The sequence below is a fragment of the Puma concolor genome, chromosome B1 (assembly GCF_028749965.1).
Source record: "Puma concolor isolate L17-30 chromosome B1, mPumCon1.1.hap2, whole genome shotgun sequence".
NCBI classification, from domain to species: Eukaryota; Metazoa; Chordata; class Mammalia; order Carnivora; family Felidae; genus Puma; species Puma concolor.
In genome coordinates this window covers 46026082-46050989 of record NC_141670.1, presented here as the reverse complement: position 1 = coordinate 46050989, position 24908 = coordinate 46026082, and the positions used below count along the sequence as shown (strand labels likewise).

General features: G+C 38.7%; 1 protein-coding gene and 1 pseudogene across 1 annotated transcript in view; both read left to right on the top strand.

Moving 5' to 3' along the window:
• Positions 1 to 6896, top strand: part of KCNU1 (potassium calcium-activated channel subfamily U member 1) — a 149109-nt gene extending 142213 nt beyond the window's left edge. The window contains exons 25-27 of the mRNA XM_086703723.1: positions 1812 to 2003; positions 3769 to 3882; positions 6390 to 6896. Coding sequence (XP_086559849.1) covers positions 1812 to 2003; positions 3769 to 3882; positions 6390 to 6800 — 717 coding nt within the window. The 3' untranslated portion in view covers positions 6801 to 6896. The remainder of the gene's footprint in view (positions 1 to 1811; positions 2004 to 3768; positions 3883 to 6389) is intronic.
• Positions 6897 to 16899: 10003 nt separating this feature from the next.
• LOC112858918 (exocyst complex component 3 pseudogene) lies at positions 16900 to 18846 on the top strand (annotated as a pseudogene).
• Positions 18847 to 24908: the final 6062 nt, after the last annotated feature.

Sequence of the window (24908 nt, the reverse complement as noted above, 5' to 3'; positions counted from 1 at the left end):
TTCACAGAGGAGATGAGCTTGGTTTTACAGCAAGGGTTATGACACTGAAGGTTTTAGGAGGTGGATGGCATGACTTGATTTGTGTTCGAGAGAATCTCTCTGGAAACAGTTCGAACAAGGATTCCAAGTGAGAAGAAAAACAAGACGGGAAGACAGGTAAACAGGTTGCTATCATAATTCAGTCTGCAGAAGATGAGTCCTTGAATCTGAGAGTAGAGAAAGTGAATGTCAACATTTCTAAGACAGTAACAATTGAGTTCATTACTATTATTTTTTTTTTAAGTTTTTATCTGCTTATTTGGGGGTGGGGGTCAGGAGGGGCAGAGAAGAAAGAGAATCCCAAGCAAGTAAGATCATGACCTGAGCCAAAATCACGAGTCGGATGCTTTAACCAACTGAACCACCAGGTGCCCCATTGTTTTTAATTTAAAAAATTACTAGTTTTTCTATAGGTACTATTTAAACCTATGAATTGTCATGTCTACTGGAGTAAAAGCCTAATTTAGATAAAACAAAAAGTATAACATTTAAAACTCTATGTATTCAGATTTGAGAAAATCTGATGGGTAATGTATTCCAGTGCTAATTACATGTATGCCAATGGCCAGTTTACACTGAATATGGTAGGAATCCTTTGGAAAAGAAGTTTAAGAAAATAGCTAGGGCCAGGGTCTCCCTGGGTGGCTCAGTCAGTTAAGCGTTTGCGAAACTCTTGGTTTCGGCTCAGGTCGTGATCTCACGGTTCGTGAGTTCGAGCCCTGCATCGGGCTCTGTGCTGTGTCAGCATGGAACCTGCTTGGAAGTCTCTCTGCCTCTTTCTCTGTCCCTACCCCACATGTGCTCTCCCTCTCTCTGTCTCTGTCTCTCTCTCTCTCTCTCTCCCCCAAAATAGGTAAACTTAAAAACAAATTAAAAATAATAAAATGGCTGGAGTTATTCGGACTCCAGGTGGTTTCAAAATAAGCAGTTGTCCCACATGTCTTCCTTTGGTTTTATTTTGATGCCAGAGATTCCAAAAATTCCATCCATTTATTCAACCCTTACAATTTTGTGTTCTAGCTCCACACAAGAACTGTGGGAGATCTAAATATCAGTAAGGCCCAAGGCAATACCTGTCCTCAAGTGGGTCACAATCAAAAGGAATATAAGTAGATTCACATCCAGAAGATTCAATTATAGATGACAGTAATCATGTCAGTAGTCCCTAGGGAGGAATCTATAGAAGTCTCATTAAATACATAGTTTTAAATGTCTGTTGATGATTATTAGGGTATCTGTGGCCTGACATACTCCTCTGCTATTTTTGGAAGACATCCTTGGTGTCAGTATCATTTCCCATTTTGTTCTTCTGCTACAGTGTAAGCCCTGAGGGAGCAAGAACTGGGTCACTCTGCACCTTGCCTAACCCAGTGCCCTACCTGAACTGCCAGTTTTTAGTTGATTTTAATAATGGTAATGAGGGGCACCTGGGTGACTCAGTCGGTTAAGCGTCCAACTTCGGCTCAGGTCATGATCTCGAGGTTCGTGACTTTGAGCCCCGCGTCGGGCTCTGTGCCGACAGCTCAGAGCCTGGAGCCTGTTTCGGATTCTGTGTCTCCCTCTCTCTCTGCCCCTCCCCCGCTCATGCTCTGTCTTTCTCTCTCTCAAAAATAAAATTAAAAATAAAAATAATGATAATGAGAGACCCTGTTTTGTGTCATTTGATCCATTTCAAACAGCGATACCCCCCCTAAATTTCCAAGGCTATACACGTCCACAGTTTCTATGCTGGTTCTTCTGACTTTGCACGTGGCTTTGTCGTTGCTTTCCAGGCCTTCTACAATTATCACGTCCTGGAATTACTTCAGATGCTGGTGACAGGAGGGATAAGTTCCCAGCTGGAACACTTTTTGGATAAGAGTTTCTGTGGGCTGACCCACAGCTGCACTTCGGTTGTGTCTGGAAGAGCGCGGTGTAAGCTGGGGCTTCTGTCCTTAAACCAAACCATTCTGTCTGACATTGAAGTGAGTCTACTTTTACCTTAATAAAGGTTCCCCCTTCCTTACCATTCTGGGTTTCTGAAAATGACTCAGGCTATTTGGGTTCCTAGATAGCCTATAGCATAAAAATAATAACAAGCAATAATACAACCTTATACTCATATTTTATAATTTACAGTGCATTTTCATGTGCTATCTTTATTTTTTACTACAATTCCAGAAGGCATATAAGGCAGTCGTTTTCATGCCCATCTTCCAGATAAAAAATCCAAGTCTGCAGGAAGCATCTGAGAGGTCTAATAACTTTGTACCTTAACAAGGGTATTAATAATAACTCTAATAGTTAATATTTACTGAACATTTTCTCTGTGCCTGTCTGCTTTGTTTTTCTTGTTATTTTTGTTTATTTAATCTGTCCAAGGATTTACATGGTAGGTATTGTTATTAATTGCATTGAACAGATCAAGAAGCTGAGACCCAGAGAAACAAGGACTTACCTGAGATCACATTTTGTCCCACTGGAAAAGCAGGGTTGCCTCCAAGGGAGTCTGACCCAGGGTCTGCCCACTCTTCCTATATCTGAGCTGATAAAGAAATCTGATCATGCCAGCTGAAATCAGGCAGAAGGATTCTGTGTTTGAGTCTAAGACTCTGATTGGGCTAAGTAGCGTAAAATGCTTGAATTTTCCTAGCCCACTGAGCTAGTGAGCAGTAGATTATGGCAAGGGGAAAAGCTAATTAAGGAAGATTCCAGTGAGGCATCTGGGTATTTGTTGATCAGATTGGGGTCTAGCCTGGCAATGAGTAATCAACTTATCAGTGCCTTTTGGTTTAGCTTTAACTGACATTACATTGAGCTCCCCGCCAGTTAGCAGGGGCAGGAATTTATAAGGAAATATTTTTCGTTTGTTCAGAGGACATCAGTAGAAAGAGAAACCCCTTCACAAGAAGCAATTTCTTCTAGGTGTCTATACTTGATATGTCTTAATAGATACTGCCAAAAAGGGAAAGCCCATGCTCTGTACATCTGAATTCCAGGTGCAAACAACATTGCCAAGTTCCCTTAGCACAGTCTGGTCCTTGGCATTTCTGTGGTCTTGGGTTCCTCACCTGAGAATGACTTACGAGTGACTATCAGCCCAGGACAACTGCCGCCAGCAACTGCCTGTTACTATCAGAGCTGACAGTGGACTGGTCAACACTTCCTTTCTCCACTTATATCTTGTCCTCATTTTGTTCTTTACCCCATAGCATCACATAATGAAACGGACTGTTCTCAAGTGACTTCACTGAATCCCCTTGCTGTTACTTTGACCATGTTGTCTCATGATGCCCTTGTTGGGTGTAGCCTGAGAACAGTGTAAGGAGGAAGGCTCGGGACTGTGTGCTATTTGGAGAGTAGGATAAGAAAAACACTCTCTTGAGTTCACTTTACATCCCAACCCATTATATAGCTTGAAAACTGAATTTCCCAACCTGTTACTCATTGTTACTTCTTACTGGTTACCAAAACAGCGGTAGTAATAAAAACTAGCATAACAACATGCTCCACCACACCCACGAGGGGCTCTGGAAGACCACGTGATAAAAACAATCACTGGGATTAGAGGCTCAAAACTATTCATAAACCTAATTTCCTACTTGACAATGCCACCATAAAAGATTTTAGGAAATGGCTTTTGGGTCTTCCAAACTTTTACTGCAAGGAAAGATAATAACTTTCCAGTAAGTGCTTGTTATTGCTTAATTAAAGTGCCAACAGACACATGTTTTTCTCTTTTCTCCCCAGCCAAGAAAGACATTTGGGCAAGTGTTCTGTGGCTCATTAGATAATTTTGGAATCCTGTGCCTTGGCTTATACCGCATGATAGATGAAGAGGAGAACAACCCGGAAGAAAAAAGGGGAGTATGCTACCTTGGAAAGTGGTACCCATCTATCCAAGCATAGGAGCCAAAGCTACTTTATTTTATGTGAAAGAAAAGTCCAGAGCTGAGGGTCCATGCTTACAAAGAAGGGTCCAGGGGGAGTAGAGAGTGATGTAGGAATAAGGAAGCATGGGTGTGAATAACATGAATGAACTGATGATTGGGATACAATTACTACTGACTATGTAAGGAGAATGGTGTCTGTGTCCCTAGTGACAGCTAAAATGTAGACCCAGATTTTAAATCAGGGTTCTTTTGTAACTTACCCCTCATCCATCTCTATGCAACTTTTTAAAGCTAAAAGCCACTGGAAAGATTTACTTGTTTTCTGCTGGGCTCCTTGGGTAAATGTTTATGGACTGCCTCATTTCTAGCCCATTTGGCTTGGTATGTGTAAATTGTGGGAGTGTTATGTTCATATTTCAGTTGAAACTAAGATCCACTTGATAGCAGCATAGGAGAACATAAAGGAAATGTATGTGGAAGGCAGAAGGGGAAAAGAGAGGGTACAGTCTACCGACAATTCAATAATGTAGGTCCAAACTAAGATTCTCACAGTGGGAATGGACAGGATTCAGTCCATTTTAATTTCTCCAAGGAGAAATTAAAAACAATAGAGTGGAAGAAGATAGAAAGAACCTTGCTCTCGTTTATAGGGAGAAAGAAACCAACTTCCTCGAAGTGGAGTAGTCTTGAATGGAAAGAAAACTTTCTGCTCATCAGAGAAAGGAAGGAAAAGAATGGGTGCCAAGGCAAACATTGCCATACCATGTGCTTAAACGAATTTGTATGTAACACCAGGATCTCTCAGTGAAGCATAGCCATGGCCGTTGCTGAGAGAAAAGATGGAGGAAGTATTACAGGGAGTTGGGAAAGAGGTAAAAGTGTAGGTTAGCTACCGAGAGTAATAGAAGAACTTTGTTGTAGGTTTGTAGAAGCAATACCCAACTCGAAAATGAAAGGACAAAGGATTGAAAGTCCTGATGACGTTAAACAGTGGATGTACTTAGAGTGCAAGAATGAAAGGGGACAGAATGATGGGAAGTGACAGCCAGAGAGTGATTTCTGGAAGCATGATATTTGAGAGGTGGGACATGTCAAGAAATGATGACTTCCAGTATGTGCTCAGGAAAGTGGTTTGGAGATAAGATTCTTGGGTAGGAGAAAGGTGCCTAGCTCTTGGAGTTGTAAGCCACATAAACATTGCAGGCACATGAAATGATAGTGGTCCTAGAGCTTGAAAGAAAAAGTATCCCAGGTGCAAGAGACCTAAATAAACATGGAGGTCTATAGATGATACTGATGAATCAAGAGGGATGGTGATATGGCTATAGAGTATGAATCACAAAGATGTTGGGGAGAAGTGATGTTCTGGAAGCAGCACTGGGAAGCATGAATGATGCTGGTTTCTCTCTTTCTCTGCCTGAACTCCATGCCCTTGCTCCAATACTTCTGGAAAACCCATGGAACATGGTAATAGGGAAAATGTGCAGCCCCTCTTTGAGAGGACATTCTGGAAGGAAATAATATTTCTGTTTCAAAGGGAATATGTGGCTATAGTAGATCTTATTTAAACTATTATAGATATCACAGGGAACTCAGTAGGAAAGGTAAAAAGGGGAAGATTGTTCAGTGAAAGGAGGTCAGAGGTGCACTGAGATGGGCGTTGAGGAAATACGAGGTGACGATTTGGGGCAGTGATGAAGAAATACAGGATGAAAGACATGAAAAGTTATTCTGCCTTATTCTGCCTCAGTGTTCTGACATGAATGCTCGTGTAGTAATTCATTTAACTCACATTTATTGAGGATTTGCTATGTAGCTGCTACTGTGCTAAGGCATCCTGCTGCCCTGTAAACAGGACCAGGCTGTGGGTGTTCTTTAAGACTCACTGACATTCACTATTTGCTTACTAGTCAAAATTTCCAATAAAACTGGTTTATTTTTTTTTTCCATTGGCCACACTACATTCTGTGTGAAAATTGTTGGTGTAAGTATTAGGGTAGGCCTAAGCCAGAATGGAAATAGCTGGAATGTATGTAATCTGCTTTTGATAAAGCTTGGCCAAGTGCTCACTATTGTGCCAACTGAGTTCATTAGTGTAGTGGGTATTAAAAACAGGGAAACTTGGAGTCCAAAAGTCAATTAGAGATCAATCAGTCCACACCTCCATCCTATCCCTCTCCCATTAAAGAGGTGAAAAAAGCAAGGCCCAAAGAAGGGAGATGCCATGCCTAACCAAGGTCAGAGACACTTGGTTTCAGAGGCAGAAGTGAATGTTAGTCTCCTAATTCCTAGTCTGAGGCTTCAGTTATACTGTGCCAGGGGTATTTACTATTACTCAGAAACCAATGAGGCAAAGCAGAACAAAAACATTTCCTCCTCTGGCCCAGCAGAAAGACTTCCTTCTTTTGGCCATCACCCGTAGCCATGCCATCCTGGCTGCAGAGAGGCTCAAGAGTCATCTTTGGCTTTTCTTACAGGTTTGTGATTACCCGGCCACCCAATAACTTTAAGCTACTGCCCTCGGATCTTGTGTTTTGTGCCATCCCTTATGGCACTTCTTGTTACAAAATGGATGGTACTTCATCTCAGAGTCCATATGAAATAATCAACATGGTGCCACTGGCATCAGAGACAGTTACAGAAATAAATTATTCTCCTATGGTTGACCCAATTAACCAGACTACAAAACAACCTTTGACTACATCACTTCATCATTTGCAGCCAAAAACTATTTCCATCAGTGGTTCTAAGCAAACCGTCTTACCTCACAGCAGTAAAATGCCACCCCAGCCACGTTTAGGTGAAACTGAAACCGTGAAACAAAATGAGAAAGGAAAAATGAAGGAAACCACAGAGGAGAATGCCCCTGCCTCTTCAAAATCAAACTAGGCCCGTTGATATTCTCCACAAGCCTTTAGCTTGCTACTTGTAAAGCATCTCCAGAGATGGTGACTTTGGACAGGAAAATAAAAATGGAAAGATGCCTTTTTTGTGCCCATTGCTTCGTGGTTGATGAGCAAGCCCACCCGGGGGAGAGGCAAAAGTCTGATCCAATCCCACTGGGTCTGGAGTGATAAAGAAAGAAATACATGACAAATGCTCTGTAAGAAAATTTCCTTTCTGTGTGTCCCTCGAACAGAAAATATGTTAGAATGAGCTGTGTTAAAGAGGCCCTTCAGGACTTGGGTTCCTCCAGTCAGGGGATAAAAAGTGAGCAAGATAAAAACAATGAGGACCTAGACACAGGAGACAAGAAATAAAATAGCCCTCAAATGAAGAATCTTACATTCTTTTTCCTCAAGCAGGCCAATAGTAAACCAGTATATTTTCTCCTTCTCTTTATTCCTCACGCTTTTTCCTTCTTCATCTCTGTCCGTAGGAGGTGAGAAAGATCAGATGGGGAGACACCAGTTTGAATCAGAAACCAGTTTGTATGTAACTAAGACCTAGGTATATGCCTGGCCCAGGAATGAATATTAGCATATCCTGAGATAGGGTGTCTAGGTGAAATCAGGCAGATAGAAATACATGACCTTCCACATTCTCTAATCTGAGAATAAAGACATCATTGCATAAAAAGTATACAAAACTTCCCCATGTTCCAAAATGAACCATTTACTCCCAATTGGTGGTCTCATAATGATGACCTCTGTATGTAACACCTTCTTGTGTTCCAGATACAACACAGGTAAAAGAGAAGAGGAAAGAAAATAATAAACTGTATTTCTGATATATTATTTTAAATGATGTTTGTGATATCCTTGACATTCTTAAGCCCTTTGCTAATTTGGTATTAGTACCTCCACTTTACAAAGGAAGCAGCTATGGCACAAGTAGGGTTGCTAGATCAAAGAAAAGATACCCAGTTAAATTTGACCTTCAGATAACCAGTAAATTTTTAGTATGAGTGCATCCAAATTATTATACTTTGCTAGCAAGTGATCAAATCACCTTTTGAACCCAATTGATTTGACTCCAGCACTTGCAGACATTCTGCATCCAAGCACACAAATCAAAGAAATGAAACAAACCAAAAAGAAAGAACATTCATCCACAGGAAATAAAATTTTATATTAGTTAAACTTAGTTTGTAATAAAATTAACTCAGTCTATGTGGGGGGAAAAAGGAGTAATTGTAAGGAAAGTTAAGTTGTCAGAGACCAAGGAGATTCTTTTTCTTTTCTTTTCTTTTCTTTTTTTCTTTTCTTTCTTTTCTTTTCTTTTCTTTTCTTTTCTTTTCTTTTCTTTTCTTTTCTTTTCTTTTCTTTTTTCTTGTTTAAGCTTACCTGAGTCATCTTTATCTTCACTTTTTACAGACTGGCTTTTTCGTTGCCTTTCATTACACGTGGCAAAGTATATTTTCTTGCAATTCCACATTTATAGATAAGAGTTGTAGGTGCATCAGAGATTTAACTGGCCTGTCTCTGTCTCTCAAATCCTAATTTCTGAAAGAAAGTATGTAGTGGGTTCAGCTTTGGCCACTCAACCACAGCTATCAATGGCTGAGCATCAGGGCATCTCCAATGAAGGACTTTTCTCAGGGATGAAAGGGAAAATGGTTCATGGTCTGGGAAGACACTGCACCAAACATCTACTGCAAAGGCAGGATCATTCCTTCTCCCCATTCTCTGCGGGATCTTTTACACATAGGAGATTTGGTAGGAAAAAATATTGCTGAGAAAGAAAAGTATAGATTAGTCCTATGCATATTTAAAATCCACAAATCCGCTGTACACATTATCAACCAATCTGTTCAGCATCTGAATCTCACTTCTCCAGAGTCAAAGCTGATCCCACAAATGAGCTCGTTTCCAACACAGCAGAGAATTTAGAATGAGAAACTCTTTATTTTTTAGTATTTTAGGGGAACAATTACCAGAAATATGGCTAAAGAAACATTGAGGTATATGCACTACAGCCAACATTTGAGTGTTGTTACTGCCAGTCTTGATAAATAAAATCATCAGAATACCCCTAGACTCCTGTGCAAAGTGATTCCATAGCTCTAGAACAAAACCTTTTACTTATAAATGGCAACATTTTAATACAAATCATGACACTAGATCCTCTAGCAATATAGTAGATTCTTAATTGATAATGATTATTCAGACCTTTATTTCACTGAAGTATGGTAGACACACAATATTACAATACAGGTGTATATCATAGTTGTTCAACAACTCTAAATACTATACTATGCTCACCCACAAATGTGGCTTCCATGTGTCACCACACAACACTACCACAATCCGTTGTCTATATTCCCCATGCTGTACCTCTTATCCTCATGACTTACTCATTCTATAACTAGAAGCCTGTACCTTCCACTCACTTTCACCCCTTTTCCCTCCCTCTCCCTTATGGCAACCACCAATTTGTTCTCTATTTATGGGTTGTTTCTACTTGGTTCATTTGTTTTGTTTTTTCAGATTCCAATATAAGTGAAATCATACGGTATTTGTCTTTGTCTGACTTATTTTCACTTAGCATAATACTCTCTAGGTCCATCCATCTTGTCACAAATGGCAAGATCTCATTCTTTTTTTTGTGGCTGAGTAATATTCCAGTGTGTGTGTGCATGTGTGTGTGTGTGTGTGCATGTTTGTACACATATATACCATACCTTCTTTATTCATTCATCTATTGATGGTCACCTAGGTTGTTTTCACATCTTGGCTATTTAAAAAGTGCTGCAATAAATATAAGGGTACATATACCTTTTTGAATTAGTGTTATGGTTTTCTTTGGGTAAATATCCAGTAGTGGAATTACTGGATGATAGAGTATTTCTATTTTTAATGTGTTGAGGAACCTCTATACTATTTTCCATAGTGGCTTCACTGATTTCCATTCCTACCAACAGTGGAAGAGGGTTCCTTTTTCTCCACATCTTTACTAACACTTGTTATTTCTTTTTCAAAATAATAATTCTCACTGGTGTGAGGAGATATCTCATTGTGGGTTTTATTTGCATTTCCTTGATGACTACTGATGTTGAGCATCTTTTTGTGTGTCGGCCATCTGTATGTTTTTGTGAAAATGCCTATTCAGGTCCTCTGCCCAGTTTTTAGTTGGATTATTTTGGGTTTGGGGGGGATGAGCTGCGTAGCTTATATATTTTGAATATTATCTCTTTTTATCAGATATGTCATTTGCAAATATTCTTCTATGTAGTAGGTTGCCTTTTTATTTTGTTGATGATTTCCTTCACTGTGCCTAAAATTTTTATTTTGATGTAGTCTTAATAGTTTACTTTTGTTTTTGTTTTCCTTGCCTGAGGAGACATATCTAGAAAGATGTTATGACCAGTATCAAAGAAATTGCCTGTGTTTTCTTCTAGGAGCTTTGTGGTTTCATGTCTCACATTTGGTCTTTAGTTCATTTTGAATTTATTTTTGTGTATGGTAAAATAAAGTGTTTCAGTTTCATTCTTTTGCATGTAGGTGTCCAGTTTTCCCAGCATCATATATTGAAGGGACTTTTCCCCCCATATATGAGAAGCTCTTTACCAATTCTAAAAAATTGTAAAAATGATGTGTTGTCATTATATTTTGTCATAGATTGACCACATAAGTGTGGGTTTATTTCTGGGCTCTCTGTTTTGTTCCTTTGATCCATTTGTCTATTTTTGTGCCAGTACCATGCTGTTTTGATATTGTAGCTTTGTAGCTTTGAAATCTGGGATGGTGATACCTTCAGTTTTGTTCTTTCTCAAGATTGCTTTGGCTATTCAGGGTCTTTTGTGGTTCCATACAAATTTTAGTGTTCTTTGTTCTACTTCTGTGAAAAAATGCTATTGGTACTTTGATAGGGATTGCATTAAATCTGGAGATTACTTTGGGTAGTACAGACATTTTAACAATATTAATTCTTGGGGCGCCTGGGTGGCTCAGTCGGTTAAGCGTCCAACTTCAGCCCGGGTCATGATCTCATGGTGAGTTCGAGCCCCGCCTCGGGCTCTGTGCTGACAGCTCAGAGCCTGGAGCCTGCTTCTGATTCTGTGTATCCCTCTCTTTCTGCCCCTCCCCTACTCATGCTCTGTCTCTCTCTGTCTCAGAAATAAATAAACATTAAAAAAATTTTTTAATAAAATAAAAAAAACAATATTAATTCTTTCAATCCATGAGCATGGAGTATCTTTCCATTTGTATCATCTTCACTTTATTTCATCAGTCTTTTCTAGTGTCTAGAATATAGGTCTTTCACTTCCTTAATGATTATTCAATTATTACTTATAGAAGAACTGATACAAAGACAAGAGAAAATATGCAAGGAACTTAATAGTTTATAAACAATATGTATGTAGGCCAGTAGTTGCTAAGATTTTTTGAGGCTTTGACTCTTTTGAAAATTGAATGAAAGGTATAGGCTTCTTCCTCAGAAAATTAATATGTGTGTATATGCCACAAAATTCATCATATAAGTGGGAGGGAGGTCATGGATCACCCTATAGCCTATTAATCCATTGTCTTTCTAAATCCCTGATATGGGCCTTCTATAACCACTGGAGTGGTGACCAGAAAGAAAATAGGGCAGGGGAGTCAGGAGACAGGAGTACTTGTTTCAGGTATCTAATTAAACACTTATGATCTTGGACAAGTTCTTAAACTTTTCTCAGCTACTTTCCCAGCTCATTTTATTTTTTTTTAATAAAAGCAGAAAGTTAAACTAGAGCATGCTGAACATTACTTCCATACTCTTTCATTGAACACATATATCCATTCACTGTCTACTGTGTATCAGGTACTGTGCTAGATGCTAAGGATAGAGCAAGACAAAGTTGCTTTCCCCATGGAGCATACACTCTATTTAGAGGCAGAAAATAAATAAGTAAATGGGCAAGATAACTATGTATTGTGTCAAAGACTGGGAAGGAACTAAGCATATTGATGTGATCGAGAATGTGATGATCCAGGACCACTGAAAGGTGGGAAGAATCCTGTGGAAACACTGTTTTAGGAGAGAGAACTTGGCATGTACAAGAAAAGAAAGCAAGCCAGTATGGTTACAGGATAAGGAACGAGCCACAGGAAGAGTTACATGAGATGATACTGGGAGAATGGGTGGGACCTGATTAAGAAAGATTCTTAGACCATGAAAAACAGATTACATCTTATTCTAACATGTTATTCTATCAATGAGAAGCTCTTTAACAATTTTAAAACACTGTAAAAATGATGTGTCATCATTTATATTTTGAAAGATCACTCTGGGCACTTATGGTTTCAACAGTATGACTAACTGAATTCAAGTGGATTTTCTTCCTGCTACAAATTCTCAGAAATGCTAGATAAATTACAACACAAGAATTTTTAAACATATAGCAGTTTTTAAAGGAAGTAAAAGCGGGGCACCTGGGTGGCTCAGTCAGTTAAGTGGCCGGCTTCGGCTCAGGTCATGATCTCACGGCTTGTGAATTCGATCCCAGTGATGGCTTGTGAGTTTGAGCCCAGTGTTGGGCTCTGTGCTGACAGCTCAGAACCTGGAGAATGCTTCAGATTCTGTGTTTCCCTCTCTCTCTGTACCCCCCCTCCCCGCCCACGCTCCTTCTCTCAAAAATAAACCAACATTAAAAAAGTTTTTTTAAGAAGTAGAAACTTCCAGCCAGAAGCAAGAAGGAGGTCATAGTCAGAAAGAGTGTCTGTGAGAGATAGAAGACTCATCCATAGGACTATTTCGTCAATGGCTGTGACTGTAATGCCACGTGGAGCCAGGAAATACAGACGAGAACTGAGACCTAAGGTAACCATCACCAGGGAAAGCTCAGCTTATCTGTGTAAGAGGCAATCAACAGGCTCCTCATACTGACCCAAGAAAGGAACAAGAAAATTTATCTCTGCTTAGGGATGTTGGTGTGAAAAACACCTATCATGAGAAATGGAAGCCCCAAGCTCACATTATATGTAAATGCAGTATCCCCGTTTATATGCCATGTGGCAGGAATTTAAAACTGAGAAAGGAATGGGAAAAAGAATCTGATTCCAGGCAAGCAACTTCTTGAGATAACTGGTAGAAAGAAATGAATAATGCTTTGCAGGAAAGAATTTTAAAACCCCATTGGTGTTTGGGGGGGGGGGGAAGGGGGGAGGTGGTCATGAATTCAAAACTTTCTAAAAACTGACAATATGCCCACAATAAAAAATTAGAAATGAAATGAGAAATTATCCTCATAAATCAGAATCAGCAGACAAATCAAACAAGAGAGTTAGCATGACCCCAGACTTTGGATATTAGAACAATCTGAAAAAGACCATACACTTAAAATGATGAAAAAGGTTAAAAAGATATAATTATAAATCATGATGAAAGAAAAGGATACTGTGGAAAAAAAAATGAGCAGGCAGGGTTGAAAAAGAATCAGAACTTCTAGATATGTTGATTACATTAAAATTCAGTATGTGACTTAAGCAATGTTACATATAGATAAATCTGAATCATTTGCATAAAATGTAAAATAAAGATATAACAAATGGAAAATATGAAATAGAAGTTAGGGAACATGGAGGAGAGAATGAGAAAGGCTAATATATAAAGAACTCAATTTCCAGACAGGGAGATAATGGGGAAGATGCAAAAAAAAAAAAAAAAAAAAAAAAAAAAAAAAAAAAAAAAAGTCACAAAATTTTTAGAATTGATAAAACACAAGAATCCTGAGATATCAGAAGTCCAGTGAGTCATGAGCAAGAAGTCTATATGTAAAATGAGTCTACATATAGACATAGCCATACTTAGACAGAAAAGCAGATTCCCTATAAAGGGATTTCCCTTGAGAAATTGAAGGGGAAAAAAAAAAGGTTATGGACCAGTAACATCAAAATGCTGAGAAAAAAAATAGCAAAAGTGAATTTATAACCTTATACACATGCGTATAGATAAATACACATAGTGTAATAGATAAAAATTACCTAAAAATTCATGACGTAACTTGCTCAATTTAGCAAATTAAACAAATAATAGTAAACTAATAAAAATCTAAAGAGATTTCACATCATCTTTGGCACTTCCCAGTGGACTTGTCTGGAACAGGAAAGCAGAACACCAGTTCACAGTCTGCTAATTTCATCTTGAGAAACAGCAAAAAATGCCCTCTATCAAGTGGACTGTTAGCCTTAAAGAAATACCGGAGCGACATTTGCACAGAACTGAGGAGTAGGGCAGTTAGGTTTAAGATGACGCTGGAGGAGAATATGCAAAGATCTCTCTAAGATTTGCTCTCCAAAATGTGGTCCCCAAACCAGCAACACCTACATTATCCGAAAGTAGGCTCTGTCCCAGACCTCCTGGATCAGAGTCTGCATTTTAATAAGATCCATAAGTGATCCATACATTACAGTTTGGATTAATATATATGTATATGTACTATGTAATATATGTCTGTAATATATGTTACATACCCACACATACACACATATACATATATATATATACACACACATAGATTACATGTATTTTATATGTGTACATAATAGTATATCTAATATATATTAAATATCCTCATATTCACATACATACAATTCACATACAAACATACATATGCAGACATATGTAACTATACCCACATCCACATATTTCTGGAAAATAAAAAGATTGGAGGTTTGGTTTTAATGAAAGCTGCCTCCTTCAACATTTAGCTCTTTGGCATATTAGCTTCTATTTAAGACCCACAGTACATTCCAAACACCTACAATGAACTATAAAATCCTCAAGCTGAGTACCTTCAAACTGTAAAGGAGTCAATGGAGGTTGGAGTTCAGTGAAGTTGGTGCATAGTTTCCTGGAGGGACAGTAGCCTACAGCTCAAAGCCATGAGTTGTTTCTTGCAGGCCAAGAGACAAAAGAGCCCAACCTCTGTAAGTAATCCTCAGTTTCTCGACTGGCATGCTTAGGGAGACATGGAAAGTGAGGAGGAGGAGGGGGGACAGTAAGAAGGAGGCTTCCAGGGATGGGAGGGAGAGGGAGAAAAGGCCCCTAATGCTAATTAGGTTTGAAAGAATACAGGATGAGTCTAGCCACTGCGTGCTGAGAAGAAAGCTACCTGAGCAGCTGATGGTTAAGTTCAGACTAAACTAACTACAAGTCCCCTGGGGACGTCACAAGGTAAACCTGATCGTCTCTGTCATTTACAATCATTATCAGGCAGGCTGCTTCTGTAATTTTACTGGGGAGCCAATTAACAGATCCCTGCAGCTAGGGGGAAATGTCCCAGCCCTCCTCTTGTTTTTGAAAAGGAAAAAAAGCAGCTCTTGTGTGGCTGTCTCCTGACTGTTTCTTGTAAAGGCAGGAGAGACGGCAACTTCAGACAAAGCAGTGACTCCTCAGGTCAGGTGAATGGTTGAAGTCAGCCTGTTCTCTGCCTTAATTTACTCTTTTCTGTAGCAACCTAAATCAGCCTCCAGATAGCCCAGCGAGCCTTGTTTCTTTCTTTCTGAGGTACGGAAATGCTGTCCATCTTTCACTCTTTCTTGCCTTCAAGAAAATATCTTAGCAGCATTTCATCTTTCAGGAAAGCAGGGAAAGGCTGGCTAATGGTACTGAGAAGAAGGCAGTAAAGAAAGGCCATTCTTATCTTCAATTTATTATTCAGCCCCATCTTTCCCCTGATACATCCTTTTTCTTGTCCTCTTGTCACAGGCAGTCTTTTTTAACTAGCTGTCTACATTCGCTACTTTATTTCCACATCTCTGTTTCCCTACTTAAGCCACCCCAACCTAGCTGTCATCTCCATTATTTACTAAAAATACTCTTTCAAGATCACTAATTACACGTAAGTCACTCAATATAGAGAATTAGAACAGTTAATCACACTTTTCTCCCTCCATCCTGAAACTGTCTTCCCTTGACTTTCATGATAAGACAATCTTCTAATTTTCCTTTTGCTTTTTTGAATATGCATTCTCACGGTACCTCCAGCTTGCCTTTTATACAACACAATTAGGTATTAGCATTACTCAAAGCTTGATTATGGACCTCCTTCTTTTTTTACTCAGCGGGAATCACTAAGCAATCCAGATAATTAAAGAAAATTGGAGAGCATATTCTGATCAGTATACTGATCTACTGAAAAAAAAAATTTCCAGATTATTTTTTCAGAGAAATTGAGAATTCTGCTGGGGAGGGGAAAATTGGCATTCAAGGCCTGGCAAGAGGATGGGCTAGAAAAACAACCTTTGCTTTCAGCTGACGTTCTTGAAAGGTCCTACTTTAGGATTACTTCAAACTAGAAATAGAATAGTTCTCATAAAGCCTGAAGTCAGCTTCAGTGCCTCTCCTTGCCTGATTACATCAAGGTGATCAATCCCTATTGTAACTACCTGTAAGTAAAAAATAAATAAACCCTCTCTGCTGGAAGTTAGTATTATTCAGAGTTTCTACACAGTATCTAGCACTCTATAAAAATGATTAGAGTCAGTCTTATCTCTGCCTTAATTTATGCTTTTTTCTAGCAACCCAAATTAGCCTCCAGATAGGCTCCCGAGCCTTGCTTCCTTCTAGTGGCTGAGATATGGCAACACTGATAGTCTCTTTTATTCCTTTTCTACCTTCAAGAAATAAATAATAATCTAAATTATTACCATGAATGACAATACAGAGACTCAAATGACCAAAAACCCAAAGAAAAGAAACAGGTAATGGAGACAAAATACAGATGATCTAGATAGAATGGACAAGACATACTTTAAAGTAACTGTGATTAATATGTCCAAGAAATTGGGTGACACTTACATGGGGTCCAAGAAAATGGGTGATGCTTCTTCCTCGCTGGGGGCAGTGAGGATGGGTAACTCTAGTGTGACAGGTACAGGGATTTCACCTGGTTTATAACCACCAATGAGACAGATCAGGAAGCTATTGAAGCAGTCCAAAGGGATGCTGGGATGCTTCAGTGCCCAGAACCAGCTGGACAAAGTGGAGCACGATAGCAGAAAAGAGGCCCAGAAAAAGGCCTCCACAGAGGCCAGATGGAAGGACACTATTTATTTGTGGTTGGATGGGGTGCTGTACAGGCCTGAACCAGCTCCACAAGGCATGGAACGATGTCAAACACATCCAGAAGTCCTTTGCCAATGTCAGCAAAGACTGGAAACAGAGCCTCAGTGCCACTCAAGGACATGAAGTATTCAGAGACCCTCAAGAACATCTCAGGCCCCCAGATTGTGGGAACCTGCACAACATGACCTTCACCCATGGCTACTTTGGGAGCATGCAGGGGCTCTCAGATGAGCTGGTCAGGCAGATGTTGATGGTGCTGCAGAATTTGCTGGTCATCATCTCCTGTGACCCCACTTGCTGGTCTCAGTCGTCGGGATTATCAAAAGGAAGAAAAATTGACCAATGTGTATCTGACCAAAAAAGGCAAACTAGCTTTATATCTCCCTAGAGGCCCAAGAATTGCAAGGAGAAATTGGAAACTTGGATGGAAACTTGACTGCTAGAATTGAGGACACACAGGAAGACCCCAGGGAGTCCAAAAAGACGTGGTTCATCTGCCATCTGGAAATCATAAGGAAGTATGTCCTGGATGACCCATCATTGCCACAAACCTAATGGTTGAGTGTTTCCCTCCCCATTGTGAGATTTTCGGAAGCCATCTGAACATGTACAACCAGACCCTGAGAACATGGATGCAGGAGCTCAAGTCAGAAGACCTAGAAGCAAATGAGAGCAAGAGCCTTGTTGACGTGGGTCTCAAATACCTACACAAGCACAGAGGTGATGGAGAATATGGAGCTGGCCCCGAAGTAGATGTCAATGCCCTGGAACCTTTACTTTCTCCAAACGTGGTCTCTGAGCTGCTCCACAGGTACATGTCAACTCTCACTTCAGACATTATTACCTGGCTGCAAAAAGCACTAGAAACAGACAAGAAGACTACATAAAAGAGACTGATCCTGAAGCTGACCAAAGTGGGTACCACCAGGTGCTTCCAGATGTTTGAACAGATTCTTGAAGTTGCCGCTCAGATAAGTGAAGACTTGAAAATAAAAGTTTGTTACACAAACTAGTCTGTGCCTTTAGCAAATGGATTCATTTTTAAGTAAATCCAAAGATGAAGTTCAGTTGTATCGAGAACGGCTGAGAAGTCAGCAGTGCCTACACTATGTTCAGTTTATGAGAGCCATGAACAACTACTGTCAGAGCTTTAAAGAATTTATAGTTGGTTTTAAAAGGAAGTATTTCAAAGAATGAAGTGTGAGAGGGCAGATCTCTGAGCCAACCAAACATGGGTGGAATTCAGACACCATTGCAAAGGAGGGCTGCAGGAGCCTGCTTCGGGAGGTCTTCCTGGATTTAGAACAACATCTCAGTGAACTGATGGTAAAGAAGTGTCTGTTAGGTTCAAACACTGCGAATATCATCTGTCTCACTGTGGAAGAATATCTCAATGATTTTTCCAAAAATTAAAAGCCATGTAAAAAGAGGAGGATGACAAGTGGGATCCCCATGGGCCATCATGCCGAAGCGCATCACATTCTGGAGCATCAGGGAGCGTAGGGAGGGTGCCAAGAGGGTGGTCAGGGAGGCTGGGCAGTTCCACTTCCTGTTTGGGAACGTGGCTTCTGGATTTGGTAAAGATACAGCTGAGTACAGTGACACCATCATAGCCACTGCAGAAGTTATTAAGCTCACTGACCCTTCTCTGCTTCATCTGGACATCTCGACTGGTTAGCAACACCCAGATTTCACAGATGACCAGGTCAGCATGCTGCTGATAGAGTGAGGGGACACTGGCCTGGCAGGACATGAAGCAGGCCATCTCAAGACCCTGGAAAAGAATCCGATGCAGGTGAATCCAAACCACATGCCCATCTTCAAGGAAATCACAGTTGCTGGTAGAACATGGCAATGCTTTTCAAGTAACCTTTGGTTTTTAGCTTTATGTACATTGTTTGCACTCATCATCCCCACCCTCAGAAATATATTAAAGCAAAAGTGACTCTCCAGGGGTCACATTAGATGTTTTAGTCCCTTGTACCTGTCTCTGGTAAGCATATTTGTGAAGTGCCCAGGGACATGGTTTCTTGAAGAACAAGTACTCTTCTGTTCTTCAAGCATTCTCATTTTTGTTGTAAACATCTTTATGAGGCAAGATTCTGATGTGAAATGCCTTGTGGTTGATTGTTTATCACAGTGGTGAAAATATATGTGGAGGGGAAAGAGGCCCTGCCTGCATTCACCTCTTGGCCTTTGCTCATTTTTTCATGTAAGACTTCTAAAAACTCTTCTGCTTAATAAAAGAGTCTGAAGTCATTCAGAGAAATGAAAAAGACAAGGAAAGAAAAGCCAGCCATGTATATGTGCTAATAAGAAACAATCCCCAAATAATGTCAAAATTGGTATTAAACTGTATCTATAATCTTTTATATTAACTTCTACCATTTACTATTATTATATTATGATATTTTTATGTCAATGAATATTATTGGAAAACAAAGAATATTTGAATTTCTATAAAAATGTTTACACACACAAACACACAAGAAAAATTGGGTGACAAGATGGAGAAAGTTACCAGAAAATGATGATCTGTCAAAAATTATTTAAGAAGTATACGAAGTAAAATTGTATGTAAAAGATGGGTTTAACAGATGTTTGGGTAAGAAAGAAGGTAAAATTAGTGACCTGGAAAATCAGTTAGTAGAGAGTTAGGAGGTACTGATGAAATTGGCTACAAAGTCCCCCATTGGGTTAAGTGGGAATATAACATATATCACCACCCCTACCTTGTTCCAGTCTTTTATTGTGGTATTAGTTTCTACAGTTCACTAAGGGATGAGGTATTATTCTTAGTTTACTATCTTGGTAATGAGGGGAATTTCCAGAGGTTTCCACTTAGTGCTTTCTGCCTTAATGACACTCACCTCCATGGGTCTAGAGTGCCAATGTGTGGATCTTGCCTATTCTCAGTTTGTCTGTTCCAACCATGTAAAAAGGAACTGTGGGGAGAGAAAAGCACAGGTTGAATCAAGTTACTAACTAGGCCTGTTGAGAGTTGGGCTCAAGTTAAGAATCCATTACCTGATCATAGTAAGCCTCCACTATGGGCCACAATGGCATTTTTGGTAGGCCTGAGTATTTCCTTTTTCCCAGAATATAGTCACCCTAGTAAATAGCCTCTTCATGTCCAGAATTAAAGTTTAACTAAAAAAATAGTGAAATAAGCTTCCATATAAATGGAGATATTTAGAGATTTTAAGAATAACTTCTTTCCCAACTTTATTGAGATATATTTGATATATAAAATATACAGTTTAAAGTATATGTGTGCATATATATACATATATATATATATATTGATGTACATATGTATTGCAACATGATTACCATAATAAGGTTAATTAACACATGCATCACCTTACAGAGTTACCTTCTTTTTTGTGCGTGGGAATATTTAAGACTTACTCTCTCATGCTCTCTCAGCAACTTTCACCTGTATGTTACACTATGTTTAACTAGAGTCACCATAGTGTACATTAGATCCCCAGAACTGACTTATTCTGGAAGTTTGTACCCTGTGACCACAATCACCCGTTTCCCCCATCCCACAGCCCCTGGCAACCACCAATTCACTCCTTGTTTTTATGATTTTTTTTAAGTTTCTGCATAATATGAGGTCGTCCAGTATTTGTCTTTGCTGAATTTATTTCACTTAGCATAATGCCCTCATATATGTTGTTACGAATGGCAGGATTTCCTTCTCTCTTATGACCAAATAAGATTCCATCGTATATGTGTACCACATTTTACTTATCCACTCATCTGTCGATGGGCATTTAGGTTGTTTCCATGTCTTGGCTCTCATAAAATGATGCAACAAACAAGGGGAAGTGCAAATATCTCTCCACTAATCCCTAATCACTAATAAGATAGTGATTTCATTTCCTTTGGCTATATATCCAGAATTGGGATTGCTGAATCACATGGTATTCTATGGTTAAATAGAATTTATCTATTTTGGAGAACCTCCAAACTGTTTTCCATAGTGGCTGCACTAATCTACATCCTTTTTTTTTTTTTTTAAACGTTTATTTATTTTTGAGACAGAGAGAGACAGAGCATGAAGGGGGGAGGGGCAGAGAGAGAAAGAGACACAGAATCGGAAGCAGGCTCCAGGCTCCGAGCCATCAGCCCAGAGCCCGACGCGGGGCTCGAACTCACAGACCGCGAGATCGTGACCTGAGCTGAAGTCGGACGCTTAACCGACTGCGCCACCCAGGCGCCCCTGATCTACATCCTTTTATGGTTCCATACAAATGCTAGGATTGTTTCTTCTACTTCTGTAAAAAATGCCATTGGAATTCAGATAAGGACCTTTAGATGGCATGGAAATTTTAACAGTATTAATTATTTCTGTTCATGAATATGGAATATCTTCTCATTTATTCATGTCTTCTGCAATTTCTTTCATCAATGTCTTATAGTTTTCAGTCCATTTTTTGAGGCTATTGTAAGTGGGATTGTTTTCTTCATTTCTCTTTCAGATGTTAAATGGTTGGTGTAAAGAAATGCAGCTGATTTTTTCCATGTTGATTTTATAACCTGCGATTTTACTGCATTTATTAGCTCCAATAGTTTTTTAGTCGAGTCTTTAGGGATTTTTATATATCAGGTCATGTTGTCTACATACAGGGTCAGTTTTATTTCTTCTTTTTCTTATTTGGATGCCTTTTATTTCTTTGGTTTGCCCATTTGATATAGCTAGGACTTCCAGTACTATGTTGAATAGGAGTGGTGAGAATAGGCTCTCTTGTCTTTTCCTGATCTCAAGAAAAGATTTCAACCTTTCACACTGTTTTGTAGCCTTCAGCCTACAGATCTTTCATCTCTTAGGTTAGACTTATTCCGAGGTATTTTACTGTTTCTGATGCTATCATTAATTAGTTTGTTTTCTTAACTTCCTGTTCAGACTGTTCATTGTTAGTGTATAGAAATGCAACTGACTTTCACATGTTGATTTTGTATCCCACAACTTTACTGATTTTATTATTAGTTCTAACAGGCTTTTCTACATGTAAGATCATTTCATCTGCAAACAAAGATAACTTTATTTCTAATTTGGATGTCTTTTCTTTCTTTTACCTGTCTAGTTGTTCTGGCTAGCACTTCCAGTACTATGTTGAATAGAAAGTGAGAATGAGCACCTTTGCCTTTTCCTGAGCTTTCCTGAAAACTCTCAGTTTTTCACCATAGAGTATGATGTATGCTATGGACCTTGCATATATAGCTTTCATTACAGTTAAGTAATTTTCTTCTATTCCTTGTTCGTTTTGACAGTTTTTATCATGAAAGGATGTTGAATTTTGTCAAATGCTTTTTCTGCATCTAATGAAAGGATCATGTGGTTTTAATCTTTTATTCTGTTAATGTGGTATATCACATTAATCGATTTGTGTATGCTAAACCATCCTTGCATCCCAAGATAAATCCACTTAGTCATGGTGTATGATGCTTTTAATGTGCTGCTGAATTTGGTTTGCTAGTATTTCGTTGAGGATTTTTTCATCTATGTTCACTGGAGATGTTGGTCTAAAGTTTTCTTTTCTTGCAGTGTCTTTAAATCTGCCATTGGTATCAAGGTAATACTGGCCCCAAAAAACAAGTTTGGAAGTGTTCTGTCCTCTTCAGTTCTTTGGAAGAGATTGAGAAGTATTGACACTAATTCTTTTTTCTTTCTTTTGCCTTTCATTTTTGTTTTTGTTTTTGTTGTTGTTGTTGTTGTTGTGGAGTTGTTTTGTTTGTTTTGTTTTGTTTTTGTCATTTTGGTTTTTAGGGTTTTCTGGGCGGTTTTTGTAGTCGTTGTTCATTTTTTGTTTCTTCGTTGTTGCTGGTAGAATTTATCAGTGAAGCCATCTGGCCCTGCACTTTTCTTTGTTGGAATTTTTTTGATTACTAATTAAATCTCCCCACCAGTTTTAGGTCTGTTCGCATTTTCTATTTCTTTGATTTAGTCTTAGTTGTATGTTTCTAGGAATTTATCTATTTTATCTAGGTTATCCATACCACATCATCTTGCATTTCAAAATGTTCTTCCATAATCATTTTTCTTGTTCTACATGTATACCTTAAGAAATTCTTTTAGCAAGTGTATGGTGATAAGCTCTCAAAGTTTTTATGTCTCTTTAAATATCTATATCTCATCTTCATTATGGAAAAAACTTTCTTAGGTATAAAATTCTTTGTTGAAAGTTATTTTCTCTAAATACTTTGAAGTTATTATTCCATTGTCTTCTGGCTTACACTGTTATTATTAAGGAGTGTGATGTAATTCCAAATATCTGCTCTTGATGTCTTTCTTAAGACCTTTTATTTGTCTTTGTTTATCCTATTATAACCCCAGATATGAATTGCTTTTTATTTATTTTGCCTAGAATGCATTGTTCTAGTGAGATTTTTGTTTATAATAGGAAATTTATAGCCATTGTTTCTTTAGATATTACCCTTCTTCCCTGTTATTATCTATTTCTGGCCCTTACACTAAGACATGACTTCTATATATTATAATGTGTCTTTCATTTTGTTCATTCTATGCAGTACCCTGAGTAGTTCTTTGACTGTATTTTTCACTTTACTAATTGTCTCTTCACCTATTAATAACCTCTATTTAATTCTTCTACTCAGACTTTTAAAAATCCAACTATTAATGTTTGATTTCTACACATTATAGTTGTATTCTTTTTCAATTCTGTGCATTTAATTTTGATAGTACCCTTTTTAATGTGCATATTTGTGGTTGTATCCTTTAATTTTAGGTTAGCATTTTATACATACAATGCCTGAAAATGTTTTGTCAATGTTTTAGTCCTTAGAAATCTAATTTTTGTTTTTTTGTTTCTGCTGACTTTCATCATCACCTGAATTCTCTGGTCTTGCTGACATTTCATTCAAGCTTATTATTGATCTTAGTCTGTGGAATCATTTGGATCTAACTGTGAAACTTTCTTCGAGAAAGAATTTGTTTCTAACGTTTCCAGTATTTAGAAAGCACCACTGACTGGAATCACTTCAATCCTATCAACCGCTGTTCTCTCCCAACACACACACACGTACACACACACACACACACACACACACACACACCACAATTAGTGCATAATTCCAAGCTCAGCTTTCTACCTCCTGATAGCACCTTTGTAACAGTCATCTATTTAGGTCAATTGCATCCATGCAGGATGTCCAGTATTTGGTCTCAACAACCTGCTGCATTCCTGAATGTAACATATAGATTTTTATTTGTATGTTTGTGTCTCTGTTTTAAGGTGTGGTCTGTGGAGAACTCCTCTATCTCTTATGCAGCCAGCAATGCCTCAACGCATAGTTCCTATGCAAGGTATATTGGTTTTTGCGGTGAAAGGGCCCTTCAGGAACACCTATCAACTGTAATGACAGAAGCAAGAGTTATAGTTTATTTTGGCTAAAAAGCAAATGAGTTGTTTTCATGAGTAGCTCTGATAGACTCTGGCCAAAAGCAGTGCTATGGAGGGGTCAGGTGAAAGTATGACACAGGGATGGTGTAGGTGGAGGCCAGTGAATTCAGTTATCTGTGAATTTCAAAACTATCTGGCATTATGAGGAGTGACAGTTTGAGAGACTAGGAAAGAAAAAAACACTCTTGGCATCTACATGGACCTTCTTATAGAAGGCTTTTGTAGCACAGATAGTGGCTTAGTGACTTCACAAGTCAGATTGAATACTGACTATGTAAAGGGAGCACATACAGCTTATGCCATAAAGTTGTTTATTTGCATCTATAGCTCTGTACATATATAATTCTCACATTGCTGTGTGTTCCAGGTTATTGGTCTCTCCACTATGACTTGAGTGGAATGGATATTGGAGGAGCAAACTAGTGCCTTTGCAGCTAGGAAGAGGCTAAGTTCATGGTACCCTATATCTGGCTGTCTTCCACCACAGCAAGAACTGTTCCATTATTTTGAATTTTTGTTGTCCTGGCTTCTTGGCCTTGCCATAAGTTTCACTTCAATTGTAAAGCTAGAAAAC